Below are 22709 nucleotides of genomic sequence, written 5' to 3'. Positions count from 1 at the left end.
GTGTCGTACACTAGGCTTGGTATGTTTCTAGATTACAGTAGCGAATTGCGTCTGAAAACCGTCCCGTGCTTACTTCACCTAATGGGGTTGCCACGTTATTTATTGGGGTTTGTTTTGTAAACCAGCTTTCCCTCCCCACTGGTTTGCCACTGCTAATAGATATATATTTAATATTCTGCTGTATTTAACTCATACAATTACATTGGCATTTATGAGTTAAGCTAGCTATATAGTGTTGTGATTGTTCAAGCTTAAGACATAATCAGTATAAAGCCGTGACTAAACTACTGTAGTCGCTTGTCGTATTGTTGGATTTGTTTGTCGAGGCGTGATATATCAGTTAATAACTACCCGTTGATTGACCAGTTTAAACCATAGGTCAACACCTGTATTTACTTTCTTCAGATATATTCAATATATAAACTACTATGGTTTATAGGCGAGGTAATACCTCTAGTCCGACACCCGTTATTTCAAAAATTAAATATTATCGGCTGTTCTAGAAAGAAATGAAATGAAAGGCGGGTTAACGTCCTAGTGTGCTATGAGGGAAACCCCGGACAGCGGCGCTACGGGCTACTCTTATATCGAATTTCAACCGTCAAGGGATCTTTTACATGTACGCCAATGTGTACATGGGACCTAGGTTTTTCGTCCCATCCGAACGACTATACGTTGTCCCTTGCCAGGCCCTCGGCCATACACCACTCACAAGAGGCAACCACGCCGATGAACTTTCCCGGCCATCGCATGGATCGAACACGGAGCCTCCAGGTTAGCGAACCAACCTCTTGTTCACTGAGCCACCGTGGCTCCCTTGTTTCAGAAAGATTATGAGAAGCTTTAATTGCAATGGAGTCGAATGAGGTTAACATTCTATTATACACAAACCTGGCTGATGAAGACGTATGCTGTGAGGTATTTTTTTCCCGAACAGCAACCTCAATTCATTTCATTTCATTTCCAACTATTAAGGTTTTTTTTTACATGCACGCCAATGTGTACACTGGACCTCGGTGTTTCGTTCCGTCTGAACGACCATACACTTTCTCTTGTCAGACCCTATGTCCTACACTATTGACGAGGTTAAACCATGTCGAAAAAATCACTAGGAACTTTCTAGGTCAACACCGGGATACCTCCTAGTTAGGCAGCCAGCGCCTTAATCACTGAGCCACCACGGCTCCAATATTAATTCTAAAGTGTAAGTGGGCCGTTAAAGTGCTGCCAATGATATACACGGTACCCCGGGTTTTGGTCTCACCCGAACGACTAGACTCCCAAACGTTAAAGCCCATTTCAGTTCATTTCATTTCAACAAAACATTGTAAGCTTTAGCTAATTGAACTCCTCAAATGAGTATATCAATATGCTGTAAAACAGTATGGATAATATTGAGTTAGAGCTGTATTCCATTTAAAGGTTGATAAATAAAGACAAATCATTTTGACTTTTATTAAATGAAGACAAATCATTTAATTTTTGACTTTTATTAAATGATGACAAATCATTTTGATTTTCATTAAATGAAGACCGATCATTTTGGCTTTCATAAACTCATTGCCACTTTAGACGTCATATCTGTAAAATTATTCAATAAGATTTTATAATTTTTCAGATACAGGAGGATCAAAATGTTTACGTGAAAAGGAAGAAGCTCGGGCAGCCATTGAACGGAAGAAGAATGAAGTATTTGAACCCGCTTGTAATGAAGATGGCACATTTGCAGAAGTTCAATGTCATTCTGAAACCGGTTACTGTTGGTGTTTTACTAAAGATGGGCGGCACGTCCCCGGTACTTCTGTTAGTGGCAAACGACCAAGATGCCGTGGTAAGTTTGGGATGCTAATCATTGTATTTAATTCAATTTGAAAACACATATTAACGCTAGTACGATCAGACAGTGGTGTACCAAACACAGTCTAATGCAGTACGTATAACCACAATGGCGTACCAAGTGTTTAAACCGACCGGTTCAGGTCTTGAATTTGGCGTCCCCATCGCCCCAATTCCTACGTAAAACATTACATAATACACATGAAACATACATAAATTGTTAAACATACTGTGGAAAATAAAATAATGTCAGGCGTGTTGTGTCCATCTACTGTAGTAAACTAATAGTGCCTTGCTGGATAATCATTATCATACTACAAACTCTGGTAGTCGAAATCTTAGAGAATTGAATACCCAGTGTCTATAAAAAATGTATAAACAATTAACATATCAAATCTATAGGACATCTTTTATGTTTTAACCATTTCCTTTTATTTATTAGAGAAAATCGTATTTATTGCTGTGGGTAGTCTGGTTTACTCATTCTATGTAAAAGATGAAACAACAAACTTCATACGTTTATCGGTGTAAATCAAACGTATAAATATATATATATAAAAAACAAAATTCTTTTAAGAATATTATCAATTCTTGTGATTTCTAACTTCTTTCAGCACATTCGTCTGGCAAATGAATCAAGCCTTGAAAAAGTTTTTTAAACAGATCTTTTGGTACTTCAAGTTGAAAATTTTACGTTCTGATCAAGTTGTTATCAATGTTCTTCCTTTGCCCCCGTGTTATTACAACCGACTCGATCATCATAGCGATAAAATCCGTTTTACCCGTTAGCCCCGATATTATCTTAAAGATTTGAACTTGTAGAGTACTTTGTTGTCGGTGTGAAATGATTATACAAGACGTTAAAACAGGTGTTATATTGCCGCCGACTTTTACCACAGAATTCCAACACGAAAAGATAACAAATCCACCTTTCTTATCCTTTTAGATTGAAGAGTAAGGACAGGGGAATAATAACTGGGGGGTAAAATGAAGGGTTATTTGTTTATAAAAGAGTTGAACTGTTAACATGTGTAATTATTTTATTACATACAAACAGGAAGCATATGGTAGAAGAATGTTATTAATGCTCTAGATAGAAACCTTACTTTATAGAACACACATCTCTTTTATTGTACAAGGGTGGTTGTGTGGCCGAGTGGTCAATAGCCAGCGCTTTATATCATAAGGTCTGTCGTTTACTCAAGTGGCGTAGTTTCGATCCCAAGTAGTAGAGAGTTGCCTGACTAACCTCTTGGATTTTCTCCGGATATCCCGGTTTCCTCCCACTACTACAGAACCTTACCCCAAGCGATGTTACCTCTCTCTCTCTCTCTCTCTCTCTCTCTCTCTCACACACACACACACACACACATACCTGTATCTCCATTTCACTATATAAGCCATCTGTAACTACAGGTAGCCCAAGGTTGTCCCGTTGTCTCTATATATGCCATGTTAATCGTAACTGAAATTTCAGGTAAAAGACGAAAAAGAAAGCAAAAGGGGAGATCTCGGAAAAGAAAAGGTAATCCAAAGAACCGTATGTTTTTTCACAATTTCAAAACTATGTGCTTCTACTTCTAATCAGTTCTAATCTGTATACATTACTCATTTGATGTTTTTAGTTGAATATATTTGGCAAAGAAAGATTAATTGTTCAAAGCAATACGGTTAATTATGATGAAAAGTAATATTATTTATTTTTAGCCTGTAATAGAACAGATCGTCAATCTTTTAATAGTGATCTAGTTCGTGTTTTTAGTGATGAATACAAAAGATGGATGACAGCTCAACCAACAACATTGTCAAGTAAATAGTTCCTTTTCATTTTAAATGATCGTTCTGTGGTTATTTCGTTAGTGTTCCATTAGCTTACCAACCGAGTTTGAAATCGGGTTTGAAATCGGTATAGGAGGAGAGAGATTTTCGAATCTGCGCCCCCCCCCCCCCCAAGTCGGAGGGCCAGGTGAAGGGCCTGGCAAGGAACAGCATTTATTCGTCCCTATGGTGCTAAAAACCGAGCTACCATGTACCCTCATATCACACTGCATTGTTAAACATTTCATTTTTTAAAATCATTCTGAAAAATATTTCTGGAGTTTTCACTCTCACAGTACATTCTCTTTTGTCAAGCTTATAGTACTCACAGTTCATGATGGTGTTGAATTGATGGTAACCCCTGTCGTCTCCTGAAGAATACGTTACTGATATAACGTCATATCCGGTGTGGCAATATTTACAGATTCAGTTTCGTCAACTAAAGCAGCAGATGGCCATTTGTATTTGGCTCACAATAAATTTCATGGTTTAATCCACGCTAAAATGTATCCAGATTGCTTAGTTAACATTTAAAACAGATTGAAACGAGGCCCACTCCGATAGTTTGCCAAACAATTGGTGATGTCTTGTTTGTATCGTGTCCAGAGAATACCGATTGTAGAAAACTTTGCATATCTTTATTGAACCATTTACGAATTGATAACCCTTTTCCTGATTCAACTTTAACCCCTTTCCTGATTCAACTTTAACCCCTTTCCTGATTCAACTTTTCCATTATTGTTTTTCTCAAGTTATTCAAAATTTCTCAGATGACGACCAGCGTCTTTAAATCATAGTTGACAGATAATTTGTGTGACCGTTTCTCTCATCAGGTAAAGCAGCGGAAAAAGTGGACGATATAGAAAGACAGAGAAAAATAGTGGATTGGAAATTTTCAGAATTAGACAGAGACAATGATGGAGTTTTAAAATTTAAAGAAATTCGATCTTTTGCGCGAATGGTGCGAAAACTTATAAAACCTAGAAGTTGTGCTAAACGTTTTTTAAAATATTGTGACAGTAGCGGTAATAAGAAAATAGAAAAAAGTGAATGGACACTTTGTCTCGGTGTGGAATTCAAATGTAAGTATTGCATCTGGTGGATCATAATCATCATGATACTCATTATTTCATGACGTATGTACGTACCTACGTAATTGTTATTTGCATGTGAGGTTTACTCAAAATTCCATAATTTTGCTGCTATTTTTAAAACTTGTATGCGGTAAATATATTTGGTTTTTATTGGTGTTATTCAGCAAGATTTGAACCTTATTCAAAAATATGCATTCGCATGAAGATCGCTTTTTGATAATTTTGTATATATTTTTTTTTATTTTTGACTGCAGACGATTTATTTATATTTATATTATGTATATATAATTCGTTTGTTTTTTACTCATACCTTTCCTATTTCCATCATTTTATCCTTGCATGGACTTTTACCGTGTTTCTAGAGTAGGCGATCTCTACTGCTAAGAAATAACTTTGGAAAAATTTAAATTTTAATGTTTCGCAATTTTTTATTAAACATCATTTCATGTATCTTCTAATATACTTTATTTGTGGTGCTTATCTATTTTCATTTCTCTCTCTCCTTTTTTTTCTCAATATATATTATAGCCTTATAGAACTTGCTTCAAGTAACAGATCAGAAACAAACGAATTATATTAAATGTGATCTTATATATAAACCTCTGGTAGTAACGTAAAGGAGCTGAACCTCTTTGATTTTTGGTTAATCTAAGGTATTAGTTTGATAATGCGGAGTCATGCTTTGTTCTAAAGGATTAAGCGGTATTTTAATTTCCCTTTCTGCTTAACTGAGTCGACAGTGGAACACAAAATCTCTGTTATTTCCCCACGAAGACAGAATATCATGCAAAAATACAAGACAACATTGTTAACTAATAAAAAGTGGTATTAGAAAGTGTTAGATACCTTTTGCGCGATACCCTTCACTAGCTAACTGGAGAGATGGTTCGATTTGGATTTCTGAAGTCAAAATTTACATTGTAGAACATAACTCCGGGGCCAAAACAAATCAACAACGAATAAAATCGACATTTTTTTCGACCCATATCAAAGAGGTTTAGCCATTTTAGTTACATTTCGCTGACAAAATATTATGCAGGGAATATTAATAGTATTTTCACATCTATAATCCCAGTACTACTCTTTTTATTGCCTTTTGGTATATTTTGAGGTAAATTTTTGTAGCGAAATGTTAAGTTTAGAGGCTATTTTAGTAAACGAAATTCTTTTTGCATATGATTGACAACTGGGCAACATAATGCATATTAAAGACACAACAAGCCCAATCGTTTACATAAACTTCAAAAGTCAAAATTATGTACTATATTAACCTAAAGGCTGTTGTTATTATGTATTTAAGCAAAGTCGAGTATAAAAATTATTCATGAAAAATAGGCAGAATTAATATTATTTCATCTGTCAAGACAAATTAAATGAATTGTCAGACCAAAGTGTTACTTCTAAAAAGTAATTTTTTCGTCTTAATCTTTATTATGGGGCTTTAAATATCAAGAAATAGCCATACAGAACAACCCTTTTTGTCTGAAGGTGAAATTAAGGTAGCCTCTACCTTTTCGTCTTAATCTTTATTATGGGGCTTTAAATATCAAGAAATAGCCATACAGAACAACCATTTTTGTCTGAAGGTGAAATTAAGGTAGCCTCTAAATTTAATTTATGTACAAACCATTTAGTGGAGTAGTTTTAGATTTGGTAGTAGGTTTCTCTTTTAGTTATCATTTTCCTTACACGAGCTTATATAAATACATTTGCCTTTTTCTCTCCAAATTTCTTCTATTCGCGGTTCCTTTCTGGTGGCTGAATAATCTCAACAGCTTCGGTGATGGATTTTCTTTGGCTTTATTTAAAACCTTTATTTGAACGTTTTGGTGAAAAATTAAATTACAAAAACGCTCAAAATTCTGCGCTTTTTCTGTTACTTTTCCGAATTTAAATTTCAGAATCGTCAAATATTATACTTATTTTATGCTGCATCAAAAGAAACATTTTTGGCACTGTGTTTCTTTAAGAAAAATCCGCCATCTGTCTTTATTGACAAATTTTTATATCAGTCTTTAGAAAAATAAATTCGATGCAGGCACGAAATATTTTGACGAAACTAAAGCACGGCAGACCGGGTGACGTGTTGTGTTAATACATGATAACTGAACGAGGAAATATCCCCCAACCCTTTTATTATAGTCTCATTCCAATTGTTCGTATCTCTGAACTCAGATGGACAACCAGAAGATTCAGCATTAGATAATGGCAGAAGTGAAGGTAGAATGGGTTTGTTACTATTATTTTTTTACCTCTTAATAAAATAATTGGTCCAATTTGCAATATTTTGCCCCATCACTGCACTAACGGAATGCGCATTTCGAATTTTTGCTGTTTTTCTGAATAGCTATGCTCTGATGGATCTCTCGTTATAAACCTAACTTTTTGATCTCATGAGCGTTAATTTTTAAAACAATGTTTTGTTTTACAAATTGAAACTTGATTCGATATTGAAACGTTGATTACACATTGAATTTTTGGTTACAAATTGAAACTTTGATTACACATTGAAACTTTGATTACACATTGAAACTTTGATTACACATTGAAACTTTGGTTACAAATTGAAACTTTGATAACAAATTGAAACTTTGATAACACTTTGAAGCTTTGGTTACAAATTAAAACTTTGATTACAAATTGGACCCATTTTATTCACTGTTGTTGAATATTGGTTGTTTATTGATTTCGTTTTATTTACATGTTAGTTTTAATCGCACCCCTTTAACGTGAACTGTTCAAGACATAAGAACCATTTACGATAATTTATCCATCTTAAAGTAGCTAAACCTCTTTGATTGTGCTGAAAATAAAATATTGGATTGGGTTGATCTGACCTTATATTTCGATGAAAGATTGGACACGCCCCACCAGATTAAATTTTTGATCAGAAAGATTAGGCGAAAGTAGGTTTGTTAAATAATTTTAGTTTATTTTTTGGCTCACTGCGTGGAGCGCAGTCGTCGACAGTGGAACAATAAATCAGTTTTATCTCAGCTCTGGCGCCACAATAGAAGTAAAAATTTCAATAAATTTAAAACATGATAATTTATTTTATTTTACCCGAATCAAAAAGGTTTCGTCATATCAATTAAGCAAAAGTCTCACTGTTAGATAATTACTCTTTAGAAGTTATGCATGAAAAGTAAACGAAGTTTAGTGAATATAAAAGTAATGCCAATATCTTTTTGTTCTTGCTTCCCATGCACCCGATGCACGATCATAATCTTTGTATTGAGTTACTAGTTAAAACGTCGCACCAAAATCATTAACAAAAATTCACCCTTTAGTTGGTATTTTATCATATCAAAGATTTACAACAGAGCAACGTGTCTTTGGGCGAAGCAGTAACCAATCAAATTACACTTATTTTTTTAATAGTGTGTATGTGCTTATGATCATATCAGACATAGTAGAAGTTATGATTAGAATTGCTAAATCATAAAGCGATGACGTGCTGTCATAGGCACAGAATAATTCATGCACTCTAAAAATCCGAAAAGCAACCCCAAAAAATAGACTGTATAACCTGCTCTGAAAAAAAAGAATGCCACCCCCCAACCCCCAAACCCGACTCTTCCCGCCATCCAAAACCGCAGTGGCCTATGGTGAAAGTTATTAATGAAAACAGTTGCTTGGGAGCAGATTTGTTTTAAAAACAAATTGAGGTAAAGGCAACTACCCTTGAATATGCAATCATTTAAACTACAATATTGTTTAGTAATTATCTATAATCAATTGCATGTTGCCTGTCACGAATGCCATCTTTATAGGAATATTGTATATTATTGAATATTGCATCTTATAATAGAATCTTGGTAAATGGTAAAATGCACGTTCGTCACATTCTAATGGAAGGTGGAACTCATAATTTCTATATTTGAAGCGGAAGTTTACAGGCAGAATAAACAAGTAAATAAAAAGAAGGTCGTGAAACCCACCTCTGCTAAGAAAATCTTGAAAGTGTTGATGTCATTCCATGAAAGACGAATCTTTTCAGTAATTATTTTGGGTGTTATGTTTATCACGAAAATTACAAATACCTTCACCATTTATCATCTGAACTCGCGTCAAGTTAGAAACTTTTGAGATGAAAGAAGCAATGTGTTTAGTTATTCTTTTGCTTTGAAGTTTGTACAAACTATGTACAGAATGCTTTCTTTAGCGGTGCTAATCAGTTCAGGTGTTTGATAAGTATGAATAAAATAGATAAATGTAAAAAGTTCTGAGAGTAAGAGTGGGATGATATGAAGGATGTTCAGACATATACAGTCATACTGGAACCACCTGGGTCGGACGAATCACTGATAAGTCATATCCTTCCACACCTGATTAGATCTTAACATGTAAAATATGGCTCTCTGAGAAACCGTTATTCATACAAACTGTCATATTAAATTGATAAGAATAGTTATTTTTTGTTCATTTGTCTGTCTTAAAGGGTATTGGGTACTAATATAATGATTTTAAATATATCTGAGTATGGAAGGAAATTGCATTATATCTTATTAGTTTGACTTTTTGACTAGTCTCGTGTTTATTATTACATTATTGTATCAAGCATTTCTGAATAGAATTTGGGAACAGGATTTACCTATGTGGTTGGATGGCCGATTGGTGTAATGGGCGCGCTTTAGAGCATAAAGCCTGTTATCAATTCAGATTCCATGCTTTTACTGATAAGGAGTTACGTTGCATGCCTAAACTCGTGGGTTCCGAAACGACCCACTTAGTGTTTAATGAGCGCTAAACGCCCATTTCGCTCTTCCCCATCTTGGTTACCTTCTTTGAAAATACAGCGTCCAAATGATGTCATCAGCAAAATCCGATCCGTGATGTCTTGAAATGTTAACGGACAATGCATGAGTCGAAATGTCATCAATTTCAAATCGCGGTCTCCCATTTTGGTTACCTTCTTCGAAAAAAACCCCACCCAAACAATGTCATCAGCAAGTTCCGATCCGCGACATCTTGAAATGTCATTAAATCCAAATCGCGGTATGGCGGTTACATAGCTTAATACATTTTTGCATGTGGAATATTGAACCAGCATGTATTAAGATAGTAATTGAACTACGTAAGATTTTGGAAAAATATTCTTTATAAGTTATTTTTACTTTTATTCTCGCAAAGTAGTTGGCTTTTGCTTTTATTTCCATTTTTAGGGAATTATTCTGTGTCTTTGTCAGGCGTATCACATCTTTCACCTCTACACTTAGACGGTTTTTAGATATATTCTGGTGTTTTCAAGTAAATTTATTATATCTTCAGCTTATTTCATAATATCATTTATATTTATACCATGTGTTGCTATTTTTCTATTATTTTATCTTAAAATCTAAAGTTGATGCACTGCGTCGATCATGGAAGACATCACTGCCTTCGCCATCTTTAAGCCATACAGCGACACCTAGAAAGGAGGACGTGTTTCCCAGGAATGGCTTATCTCCTTTTCTCACGTCCAACAACAATCTCGGTTAGAAACTTTCTGTTCCTCTTTTAGAATCATAGCAGACCCTTTTCATGCTCGGCATAAAATGCCCATCGAAATTTCGAAGTTTTTAATTGGTTATTTGAAATTGTCGTACTTAATAATTATGTTCTTTCCAAGAAATACCAAAACATAAATTTATATTAATAAATAAAAAAAAATTATATGAAAATGGTCTGTTATAATGAGTTTAGATATTATGTTAGATTAGGCCACCAAAATCTACACAACTGCGCTGTTCGTGGCCTTAGCACATTTAGATCTCTACACGAACTGTTTAATAATAGCTATATGAGGAAGGTCTAAGCATTGGTATATAAATAAATATATCATCATTTTTTTATTATTCCTTTTCTGGATATGGGTTCAATAATAATATGCTTGTAAGCCTTTGGTTGGTAGTGTAGCTTTGTACATGCACTAAAATACTAGAAATGTCATTGAAATGCTGTATATATTAGCTTTGTCTAAAAGACGTTAAGATACCTACATGCAATTAAGTGGAGGATGGCGCGAAGTGGCAACACGGACACACTTTATTTTGGAGGGCAGCGCAGTTGAAATTTTGGTTTGGTGGTTTATTAAGTGTCCATTCTGATCCTATTAATTGTTTATGTTGTGTCAATAATTTACATGCCACTGAAGCATAATAGAACAACAAAATATATTGATATCCACAAAAATGGACATATACATATGCATTTAGAAATGCATTTCCCATTAACAAAAAGAGATGAAAACAAAACATGACACCTTTAAAAACAAATAAATACATTCTATCAGAATCTCGAAGTTGCTTAGAGGAACAGAGGGCAGCTCGACTAAGTCATCGAGAAGAACCACAGGCAAATATCTACATCCCTCGGTGTACGGATAATGGTAAATGGGCTAAAGCGCAGTGCCATGAAGCTACACAATATTGTTGGTGCGTTGAGGAAGAGAAAGGCACGCCTATTCCAGGTACCTCAACATTTAAGCAAGAACCAAACTGTACCATGCAAAAGGAACGAGATATGAAAGGTAAACAGTTACAATGTTTGTGCGTGTGTTTCGTGTCCTCAAAATGTATTACGTCAAACTGGGTGTGATAAAGAATATTCCCTATGAGATTCCTAGAATCTTTCTAGAATCTTGTATATGGTCTTTTTAGAAACTTTCGAGAATTCTTGTATCTTGTCTTTCTAGCATCTTTCTAGGATTCATGTGTTGTCTTTCTAGAATTCTTGTACATTTGTAAAATACACCAGGAAAGTTATTTTTGTATTCAAAATTGAGGACCAGCGATAATATGTAAATGAATACCTTTGTTATTTCCAGGTTGTCCTTTCCAAATAAAAAGAAAGTTTTTAATGGATCTAATGTCGGATTTATCCGAGGAAATGGCTAGCATTAGTGGCAATAATAATGTTAATACGTGAGTATAAATCTTTAGTTGACGAGACGCTTCAAGATGCTGCTAAGCATCTACTGTCGTTTTTTCTTGTCTACGCTTTTTGTTTTCGCACACATTTCGTTTTTCGTTTTGAATAATCCAACGAAGCTAGACAAGCCAGTCAGTAATACGTTATATGATTACTGCGAAACGAAATGATTACCGAATGGACAGATAAGCAAGGAGCTTTATTTCGATCAAATTTAGTATATATTATACATCTAAACTTAGGTTTGCGGGACTATTGATTTTCGTGTTATGCTAAGTAATTCGCGGTATTTGAAATTGTATGATAATGCGGTCGCTTGTCTCTTATCATAAATAAAACATTTTGAGTTAGGAGCACACCTGTTCTCAGACATGACGATGTGTATTTATACATAAATATGTTTTTTTTCTATATATATTATAAATGATAGGTATTCATTCCAGGTGCTTTAATAAGTCAATACATGGCCACGCATATTCACAATCACCTTTTATAACATGTATAAATATTATTTGTCAACATGAAAGGTAGTGAAAAGGATTATCCAAAAAGGTCAATGAGTCAATTTGTATTGGAGTAACGGTTTGCACACGTGCATACTTCATATTGAGAAACGGATTTGAGGGGTTGAAGGTGTTTTTTTTTAATAATTGTATGTTTAAAGTCAATCGGTGCAGACATGTTTGTAGTTTAACAGAGAAAATCTCGTAAAACTTCAGTTTCGTCAATAAGCGTAACTACTCATCGAGGCTGATGACCGTGTCCATACCCATTCCCCCATAGCTGTTTAGCTATAAGGAATAAAAGTTTTGAATTCTTTGTATTTTAATATTTTCTTCGCCAATCTCGCCTGTGTGTTAAACATTCTAAGACTGGAAGCACTATTTTGCATGTCCATACTTCAGCTAATATTGCGATTGTGTTTCTTGGTATTAATTAAATTTAATAAGAGACGATATGAAACGCTATGGAGCATGGTTATGAACGATGTTTCGTGATAAAGACAACAGCATAAACGGAGATGATATTATACGTGGTTTGTTGATATTAAAGAAGGGGATATTATTCTTAGATATTACAACAAATTGCATCGTTTCAGTCTCAGAATTGCTCTAGTTTAAAGTCGAGAACCGTACCTTGACTCATATTGCCAGTTTACCAGTTATTACTTCCGAAATGGCATAGTCTGTGTCGAGTGGACTTTAAACCCCATTTCTCTCACCCCTTAATTACCAATGATATTTTGTGTGACTGGAGAGTAAGTGACGAGAAGCACCGGTGATATCGTGTGTGTCTGGATAGTAAGTGACTAGAAGCACCTGTGTTTATTTAAGGGTATATTGTGCGAGTGTCGTCATGTATAAAGATGTGTTCACATGTTAATAGCTGTATGTATGTACGGTGAAACCTGATGGATACAACACGTGTCATTAAACCCCAGACTCAACACTGCACCTGTATCCACTCATCTTTTACATAAATCTACCCTACAACCAGACATCTATTTTCATGGGCGGACCCCGTCGTGAATCGAGAATAAGCTTCGATTCCAAACCGGACTAAAGAAAACAACATTTCTTCCGGGCTGCGGAATTTCCGCATACTCGTCCGAGTTCCAATGGTACTGTTACGTGTACGCCTACGTGTTCACTGAACCTCGCTTTTTCGTACAATTCCAGAGAGAGAGAGAAATGGGGTTTAACGTCCACTCGACACAAACTAGGTCATTTCGGGACTAACACATGGTTCAATTTTATTTCAATCATTCGCTTGCGCGTAGGGGACTTTAGCAGTGGGAGGAAACCGGAGCACCCGCAGAAAACCCACGAGGTTGGACAGGCGACCCTACTCCTTGTCAAGTACAACCGGGGAATCGAAACCTCGCCAGTTGACTCAATGACAGACCGTATGATACAGCGAGCGCGTGCTAACCATTCGGCCCCCTCCCCCCGTACAATTCGAACGACTAGATGCTCTTCTTTTCCGTCACCACTGACAATGTAGAAAATACGCTGGAAAACCCAAGGGACTTTCTCGAAAAAGAGTAAGAGTTAAAGATACATTATGTAAGATTTAGATAAAGAGCTAGCCATTCTTGCTATAATAGTTCGAAAATACATAATGTAAAATGTGAAAATTTCATTCACATTACTCTATTGCGAGCGAAGAAATTAGCCTTTGAAGGTTTGACAAAGCATGTGCAATAATTTCAACCGCCGTACTGGTTGTTCGAAGCTAAGTCTCTTTCCTCCATTTTTAAGTTAAATCAAAATATGACTGAACCGTTCTAATCTATTTAATATCAGAGAAAACCGATGCCATGGAGAGTAGAATATGGCCTGGATCAGTTAATTAATGTCTAATTAATAATTTAGAAAACATTTCAGGCCTAAAGAAAGACCTGCAATGGGCAGATTTAGCTCTTGCATAATGCATGTTTAATATTGGCAGTTATAAATATTGGTAGATTGAATCCTGATATCGCTCCGTTTGTTGGGAGTCAGACGCTGTTTGTACAAATCCACCTCTAAAGAAATGAAATGAAATGAAATGGGGTTTAACGTCCTACTGTTCTGGTTCGACTAGACTAACGAAGACGGACATACATCATACAGTGTGCTATGAGGGAAATTTGCCCGGGCAGCGGCACTTTGGCCTACTCTATATCGAATTCCAACTGCCAAGGGATCTTTTATGTGCACACCAATGTATACACGGGACCTCGGGTTTTCGTCCTATCCGAACGACTAGACAGCTGTCACTGCCAGACTCTACGTCCTGCACCACTGACAAGGGGAAACCACGTCGGAAAATCCGAATGAACTTTCTCGTCCAATGCAGGGATCGAAAACGCGACCTCCAGACTAGCAAGCCAACGTCTTACCCACTTAGTCACCGTGGCCCCACTTCCAAAGAACATGTGTTTCCCAATTACTCTCTACTCATTTAATATTTTGTCTGATAGAGCTCACCATATGCTTGACTCAATATTTCTCCCTCGATGGAAGTGGACGAACGGATCACCATGGCCCAGTTAGTTCAGGGTTCAATCTTTTGAGTTTGTAGCAACGTTACTGAATTGAAATGATGCTACCCGACCTGACCAGCAAACTTATTGCTGAACACAATCTTAATGGTCTTGGCCTATGGCAACTGCATAATAATATACAGGTCACAATTCTATGGAATACAATTACTGCTTTTTACTGAGCGACGTTTCGACTAGGCTTCTCTAGTCATTATCAAGCTATGATAAAAAATGAAAATATGACTGGACAATATATACATGTACACAACAATACTTAGTTAATGCTGACAAACAAGAGATCTCCCTTAATTACGTGTACCTAAAAGGTAATCTAATTTAATAAAGGCTAATAGGAACATTCAATAATACCAATTAACCTAAAAATTGACTAATAGAGAATGATAGAGACTGCGATCTACCTAAGGCAGGAGTTAGGGGAGTGATACTGAAGTGGTCCCAATTTTGTTTCTGCAGCATATCTCATAATTTTGTAGACACACAAACGTATTAGAAATTTCTCTGATTTAATCTGTATGTGCTTCCTCCGAAACAAATTTGACTTAGTGTTTTAGTATACAAGAACATGGGACTTCTTGTTATTATATCATCTACCAACAGCAGCACATGCCAATAGTTTTATATCCTGTATTTCTAGTGTTCCTAATGATACCAGTATACCAATGAGTCAAAGGATAGCCCAATGGAAGGCTTCAAGAGTAAAAGTAGCCGAATGGAAATTATTGTCGTTAGATACAAATAAAAATAAGGTAGGTACTGAACAATCATTTAAGAGTTACCCCCCTTAGATGGTGTCCCAATGGGTATCCGTACGAGAATACGGAAAATGAAAGATGTACTTTTACCACAAAAGGCCTATGTCGGATAACTCTAAAGGACATGGCCTGGGGATACATGCTCTTATTGTATCTTTTGGTTACTAAATTGATGGATTTCTGTAATATCACAGAGGTTAAATCCAACTAATAAGCCCTCTAAATTTCGTAGCAAATAACAATATTATGATTAAATGTAATCATTAAACCAAGGATGTTCTTTTTTCCTTGTGGTCCCTCTTCGTTATTAGTCTATGAAATAGTAAATTCTGCGAACAAGCAAAAAAATAAAACCAACAAGAAAGCCAACAAACGAAATAAAAGGAAATGGGGTTTAAAATCTTACTGTTCTGCTCCGACTGGGCTAATGAAGACGGGCATACGCCATACAGTGTGCTATGCGGGAAGTTTTGCCCGGACAGCGGCGCTACGGCTTAATCTTGTATCGAATTCCAACTGCCAATCGGCCTTCTACGTGCACGCCAATGTGTACACGCGACCTCGGTTTTTCGTTTCGTCCTATCCGCACGGCTGTATGTTTTCCCCTGCTGCCACGTCCTCTGTCCTGCTCCACTGTCAAGGGGCAACCACATCGGAAAGTCCCGATGAACTTTCTCGGCCACCGCAGGTATTAAACGCAGGACCTCCGGGTTAGCGAGCCAATGTCTTACTAAGTGAGCCACAGTGCCCCCCCCCCTCTTCACGCGCAAAACAAAAAGAACTTTCGTAGAAAATCAGATATTGGAGAAGCCCTATTCTTTTTTTTTCTGAACTCCTAATAAAGACCCAACCTACGATCAACTAAAATGACAGAAACGTATCACCAATAACCGGTTTACCAACGACACCATGAATATCCACAAAACTCTCATCAGTACTTTGCTTCTATTAAATTCAATAATTAAAAGCCACGGTTATCTGTTTAATACTACTTACCAGTATCCAACGGCACATACCAGTAATCCACTTATAATATGAAATGGGAGAGCGTGGACATGGTAGACAATTCCTAAATACTAGGAGGAATAAAGACCGTCCCTTCTTTCTCTATAGTATAAATCTCGCAATGGAGGATCTGAAAATAAAACGAGAATGTGTTTTAGATAAAGGACATCGAGAAAGAGAGAGAGAGATAGAAATAGAGTTTAACGCCACTTGACTCAATGATAGACCAACACCTCATGGAGCAAACGATGATCCCATTAGAAAACATCAATATTGGGATTTCACATTAAGAGGGTTTTTATTTTACTTTCCAGGTGTTAGAAAGAAAAGAATGGAAAAAATTCAGAAAATCGAATTTAAAAGCTAAAAAATATCCCAGAAAATGTCGGCGTAATTTTTTGAGATTTTGTGATATGGATAAGAATAAACAAGTAACAATGACAGAATGGAAAGAATGTATGGGTTTAAATCGTAAGTTGAAACTTGGAAGTCGAAAAAAATTCTTAAATAAGCCCGTATTGAAGAATTTGAAACTAGTTGAAATGTGTTGTATATTGTCAGCCAGTACGTCCGTCGTTCGGACCGTCATACACAGTTGTTTTAGAGGCTAATGTGATCGTCCTATTAAGTTAATAGTGTTTCTGTTCAGAAGACCAAAAGGTCTATTGATTTCCAGCGATTTCCCATAAGGTATCTGATTACCGATAGATGTTAGTTTATGTTAGCGCTAGAAATAACTAAAAGCATAATTATTGAATTTAAATTATTTCTGACAATTACCTTGTTGTTGTCCTTGGTCAATCTTTAGTGTCTTCTAAACCTCTCATTACTTACCGGTGAGACAAAGGGACGAAGTATCTGCTGTGGGCTTGGAAAACTTTCTTACATTTTGCGATGGTATAATTTCCCTTATTGGGCGCCGGTGTAACATCCAAAAACACCCCTGCATTGCATTGTCGACTCTCCTGTTGCGATTTGCATAGTTCTGATATACATGTATTTCAAATATGGAAATCCACCTTGGCCGTTGTTGTTTGCCGCCATTCATTATATTTTGTCAATTTCAGAAAACTATTACAACAGTTTACCATCTAATCCTCATAGGACCGGTAAAAATCCTTTTAGTAAGTATCTTCATGACTGAACCAATCAGAGTCCCCATAGGAAAACAGGTGCCGGATAGCCTAATTTGGGTCGGAGGTCATATATCTTACTGTATAGGAAGGAACCAAAGCTTTAAACCTAAATGCAATGGACGTCATTGTATCTGTGTTGTGCCAAAGATAAATTTAAACATTAGTTCGTGGTGTTCTGTGTGCTTGTTTATTTGTTTATTTGTGTCAGTCTGTAAATAAGAAAAAGAAGAATATAATCATAATTATAAAACACATCTTGCATGAAATCTTGTGAGAGTTGACTCCCTTCTTTACACGATTTTTGTTAACCATGATTATATAATTAATTGGTGTTTCAAGAAAACGTTTAATCGTTTTCCATAATTGCATATTTTATTCTCATTCATATATATCGCATTCACGTTTTTTTTTATGGTTAGTTTCGAATCTATTTTCTACGAAACCAACAGTGGTGGTTTTGGAGGCAAACATCGTTTTATTGTGGAAATAGCGAAACATGAATTTTTAAATTTGAAATAAAGTATTATCCGGCTTAGCTTTTAAGGATTATACAGCTGTGATTACCACTGTGGATGTGTGTAAGTAATTCTATACACTCGTTCGCCTAAAAAAAATCGGGACGATTCCCATTTTTAGGACCACTGTTCTCCATGTATATGGACCACATTTTATTGTGTATAATAATTTAAATATTGAGTGTCAATGGAATGATGTTTGGACACGTATGTATTGCACGCACCTGCACTATATATTATTCACCTAGCACCCACTTTATAAACCCTGAACAAATGGAATCTCCGAGTAGCTTTATTTCAAAACGCCCCGGTTAATTAAAAGTTAAGCTGGATCTGACTTTATTTCCTCTCTCTTTTCAGTCGATCAGTTGAATTAAGGCTCAGGAGATTCCATTTAATCCGGAAGATTGTTTTGTTGGAATGCGCATGCTCATGTCCTCGGTGTTAATGAAAAGAGACTCAACCATTGGCTGTCAGTACTAGCGTAAGAGCATTTAAAATGGCATAATTCACTGGCTTCTCTTATTATAAAGTTTTAGTTAAATGTTAAAGATGCTTTATGAAGTTATAGATCTTATTATTATTATTGTATTTTATTATTATGATAAATATGTATGTATATATTAACCGATTGTTACACGTCCATCAAATGTGATGTTTAACAACATTGTATTAATCTAACCATTTGTAAAAATCCGACTAATACCAAATACTGTTTTAAGTACTAATTAATTACTCTTACAGAGGCTTTTATTACACAGGCACATCTTACTAACCATAATAGTATACTTAAACATGCATTATGCAAGGGGGGGGGGGTGAGGTTGGATGGCCGAATGGTTAGCACGCGCGCGCTGTATCATAAGGCCTGTTATTGAGTCAACTGGCGTGGTGTCGAATTCCCGGTTGTACGTGACAAGGAGTAGGGTCGCCTGTCCAACCTCGTGGGTTTTCTCCGGGTCCTCCGGTTTCCTCCCACTGGTAAAGACCGCTACGCGCAAGCAAATTATTGAAATAAAATTAAAACCATATGTTAGTCCCGAAATGACCTAGTTTGTGTCGAGTGGACGTTAAACACCATTTCTCTCTCTGCATTATGCAAGAGCTAAAACTGCCTTTTTCAGGTCTTTCTTTAGGCCTTAAATATTATTTAAATTATTAATTAGACATTAAGTAACTTATCAAGACCATAATCAACTCTCGATGCCATGGTTAAGTAGCCTGTGATATTTAGTGGATTTGAATACGTTTTATGATGGATGATTAACGTAAAAATGGATAACCGAGACTTATTATCGTACCAACGGCAGAAATGACGATCGAGGCTAGCCTAAAATTGAATCGCTAATATCGCGGTTCGGAGTGAAGCAATTTTACTGAAATTTTCAGCATATTCTGTTTTCAATATCTATTTTTAACTATGATAACGAGAACTGTCAGCTCTTTATCTAGTCTTACCTAATTCCACTTTAATATTCTGTTTTATACAACAGATACGTGAAATTGTAATTGTCACGTCTCAAAGGTTTTGATATTTTACAAACTATTTTGAAGGGCATTTATAAATTTGCAAAGCATATTAAATCATGTTCTTTGAACACTTGATTATTATATTTTACAAATTCAGAACTACAAGAATGTGCAGAAAAGTTCACGCATGGGTATATCTTTTCGGTGTTTGGTGCAGCACTCACTGTATAATAAACACAGCCAAAGCACATTTCTCCTACCGATTTAGTCCATGATTATCCCATATTTAGATTCGTTGGTGTACAGTTGGGTGGCATTTTAATTAGCCTGGATGTCATATTATAGTTATCTGATATATTAAACAGACTACGCCCGCCTCAGTGATTTTTAAGGAACTAGATAATGGTGATAAAAAATATATATGTCTGTTGCATAATCACGAGAGGTTAATATATTTAAAATGTGTAATGTGCATAATTGCTTTATTAGACAAAACACGCCATTTTCATGATTCGTTGACTCGTTTTTTATACGCCCACATTTTCATGTGGACGTATATTGTCGTCGCCCCTGTCTGTGTGTCCGGACTTCCCTGTACGCAAATAGTGTATCAGTATATCAATGCTGTGGACCCTCTAGAGGTCACTTTTTTTTATCCGATTCTGGGGAAACTTAATAAATAAATTTATATCACAAAGATCTTGGTTCCCTTTAATATTAGCGCATATCGAATCATAACTTCCTGGATTATGGCCCCTGATTGTAAGAAAAATCGCATTTTGAGCTTATGGACCATCTAGAGCTCACAGTTTGGATTTGATTTTAAAAACCGTTCAACTATATCACCGTTACACCATAATTACGGTGGAGTTCTAATTTTGTGAAAATCGGACGGAGACTGATAAAATGGCCCGCTTCCCTTTACACAAATAGTAGAGTTCACAATTTTTATCCGATTTTGATGAAACCTAAAATATATGTTTAGATCTAAAAAAAACAACCTCTGTTCCGTTCCATATTGAGGCATGTCGGACCGTAACCTCCTGTATTTTTAGCTTGTTCTCGGTCCACGTCTTGCAAAATGTGGACGTATCTTGCATGGCAACCGCTTGTTCGTACTTTACATATTGTTTTTTTTTAACCGAGAAAGTCTCAGATTTTGTAGTCCCTAAGAGTCAAACGGTCAGGCATTATGAAATATAATTTTTATCTTTACCATTATCTTGCTTAATTAGCCACTGTATTTATTCTCGTGTGATTTAGAAAGAAATATATGACTTCCACTGTTCTGCTACTGCGCAATATTTTCATTTCCTATGTTTTTATAGCGTTATATATCATACATATAGTTAATGTGTGAGTGTACCAAACTCGGAATCCTTCTTTTTAGTGTTCCATTTTTAAACGTTGTGTGTACTTTTCCCAGTTAGTCCCATTTTTCTAGTAACTTTATGATTAAAATAATAATATTATTATATATCATGTATATTGTTGTCTTTATTTTATATAGAAGATTTTTTTGGTCGTTAATATATAATTTTAGCTTAAACCGTGTTCATTATTTTACGTACATTAAACATTTATCTTCCGTCAATCAAATTGACCTTCATGCTCTTTTAAAACTCTTCCGTAAAAGAGGTTATCTCCCCTTTTCCAAAACAAATTCATAGCGGTCAAAACTATTCACAAGTGAAAAGGAAGGGAAAACCTCATGGTTGTGTCAGATAAACTAGTTTGGTTTTATACAACCAAATAAAAGATCCTGACCATGAACTAAGTGCATCTGCGAATGAAATGAATTAAGGGGAGGTAACTGTTTTTTACGGAATTCAATTATAAATTAGTTTAGCCAGTAACTTGAAACTAAGTTTGTAACAACTAATTTCGTAATAAACAAATCCATTTAATACTGGTGTGAGAATTTTATTCATCTGGAGATGCTGTGTCACAGAGTTGGTATCTTTCTCAGTGTAGGATTAGATTAGATTTCCGAGGCATTATTCCGCCACGACTATAGATTTTAATTTATATAATATGTAATATCATAGATGTTGTAATTTTTGTAGTTTCTTTTGGTTACTGTTATATAAATACGTATTTAAAGCAAAACCGGTTTCCCAAAATTCATTGATTATAAAACGAACACAACGTGAAGTCAAGTATAAATATCGAAGTGAATATCAAGGATTGGAGCTGTAAATATCCCATTTTCAGCTATCTTCTGCATCTGTATCAACTTCAACAATATTAACTTCTTCCAAGACACTACACAGCAGAAACATTTTGTAGTTATGTAGCTTGGGTGCTACTTTCACGGATTATTCAACCATGACTGGCTAGCTCCGTTTTACGCTATTCTATTTTATTCGAGCATGACTGGTTAGCCCATAGGTGCGTGATACGTTTCCTTGAAGAAGAAACCTATTGCCCTTTGCTCCTAAATATCTGAATACATTTCATCCGAACTTGGTTGGCGGTGCAATTAATGAGATTGTTTGTACCCATGGATACTGGCATGTGCATCTTAACATCTCATATATATATATATATATATATATATATATATATATATATATATATATATATATATATACTAGTGCCCATATCGCATGCTGATTTTACTATTAGAATATTTGACGGGCAGGTAGCATAGGCGGAATTGCATAAGCGCAATGGATCGACAATGTTCCTTGAAGAGGAAACTTTGGATATTATACCCTAAATATGCCATTTTTTCTTAACATCCCAGTGACTTGAGGTGATTATTCAGATTCAAGTTTTACAGAGACAAAATAAGAATATTCGACTTCTATAAATTTGGATTTCAACAAATTTAAGTTTGTTGCTTTGGTTGTGATATTGGCGTTGCTCAAATTCACAAGGATGGCCAGACAGAAATATAATCATATTGTAAAACAAAATCAACACAATAAATTTCAAACTAGGACATGTACCGTTACAAATAAGAATTCAACTTTATAATTAAATACATAATTGTTATTCAAGACAAAACTTTATAATACATATTGTTATTCAAGACAAAAACATACAAATCCTTTGCATAAATCATGTAAACATTGTTATTGTTATATTATTCAAAACGAAAATGTGCCATACACTTT

At 35.5% G+C, this 22709-nt stretch overlaps 1 protein-coding gene across 9 annotated transcripts in view; it reads left to right on the top strand.

Annotated features, from left to right (window-relative positions):
* Positions 1–21494, top strand: part of LOC126821872 (SPARC-related modular calcium-binding protein 1) — a 55424-nt gene extending 33930 nt beyond the window's left edge. For 3 of the 9 annotated variants that reach the window (XM_050550443.2, XM_050550440.2, XM_050550449.1), the window contains 11 exons: positions 1619–1831; positions 3314–3361; positions 3544–3645; positions 4488–4736; positions 6891–6977; positions 10093–10224; positions 11023–11259; positions 11557–11653; positions 15344–15455; positions 16781–16937; positions 17534–21494. In XM_050550443.2, the coding sequence (XP_050406400.1) occupies positions 1619–1831; positions 3314–3361; positions 3544–3645; positions 4488–4736; positions 6891–6977; positions 10093–10224; positions 11023–11259; positions 11557–11653; positions 15344–15455; positions 16781–16937; positions 17534–17610 (1511 nt within the window). In that variant the 3' untranslated portion in view covers positions 17611–21494. The remainder of the gene's footprint in view (positions 1–1618; positions 1832–3313; positions 3362–3543; positions 3646–4487; positions 4737–6890; positions 6978–10092; positions 10225–11022; positions 11260–11556; positions 11654–15343; positions 15456–16780; positions 16938–17533) is intronic. The other 6 variants (XM_050550441.2, XM_050550446.2, XM_050550442.2 and 3 more) reach the window with 6 other exon arrangements.
* Positions 21495–22709: the final 1215 nt, after the last annotated feature.

The sequence above is a fragment of the Patella vulgata genome, chromosome 5 (assembly GCF_932274485.2).
Source record: "Patella vulgata chromosome 5, xgPatVulg1.2, whole genome shotgun sequence".
Taxonomy (NCBI): domain Eukaryota; kingdom Metazoa; phylum Mollusca; class Gastropoda; family Patellidae; genus Patella; species Patella vulgata.
The sequence above is the reverse complement of the archived record's forward strand: the minus strand, read 5'-3'. Positions and strand labels throughout refer to the sequence as shown.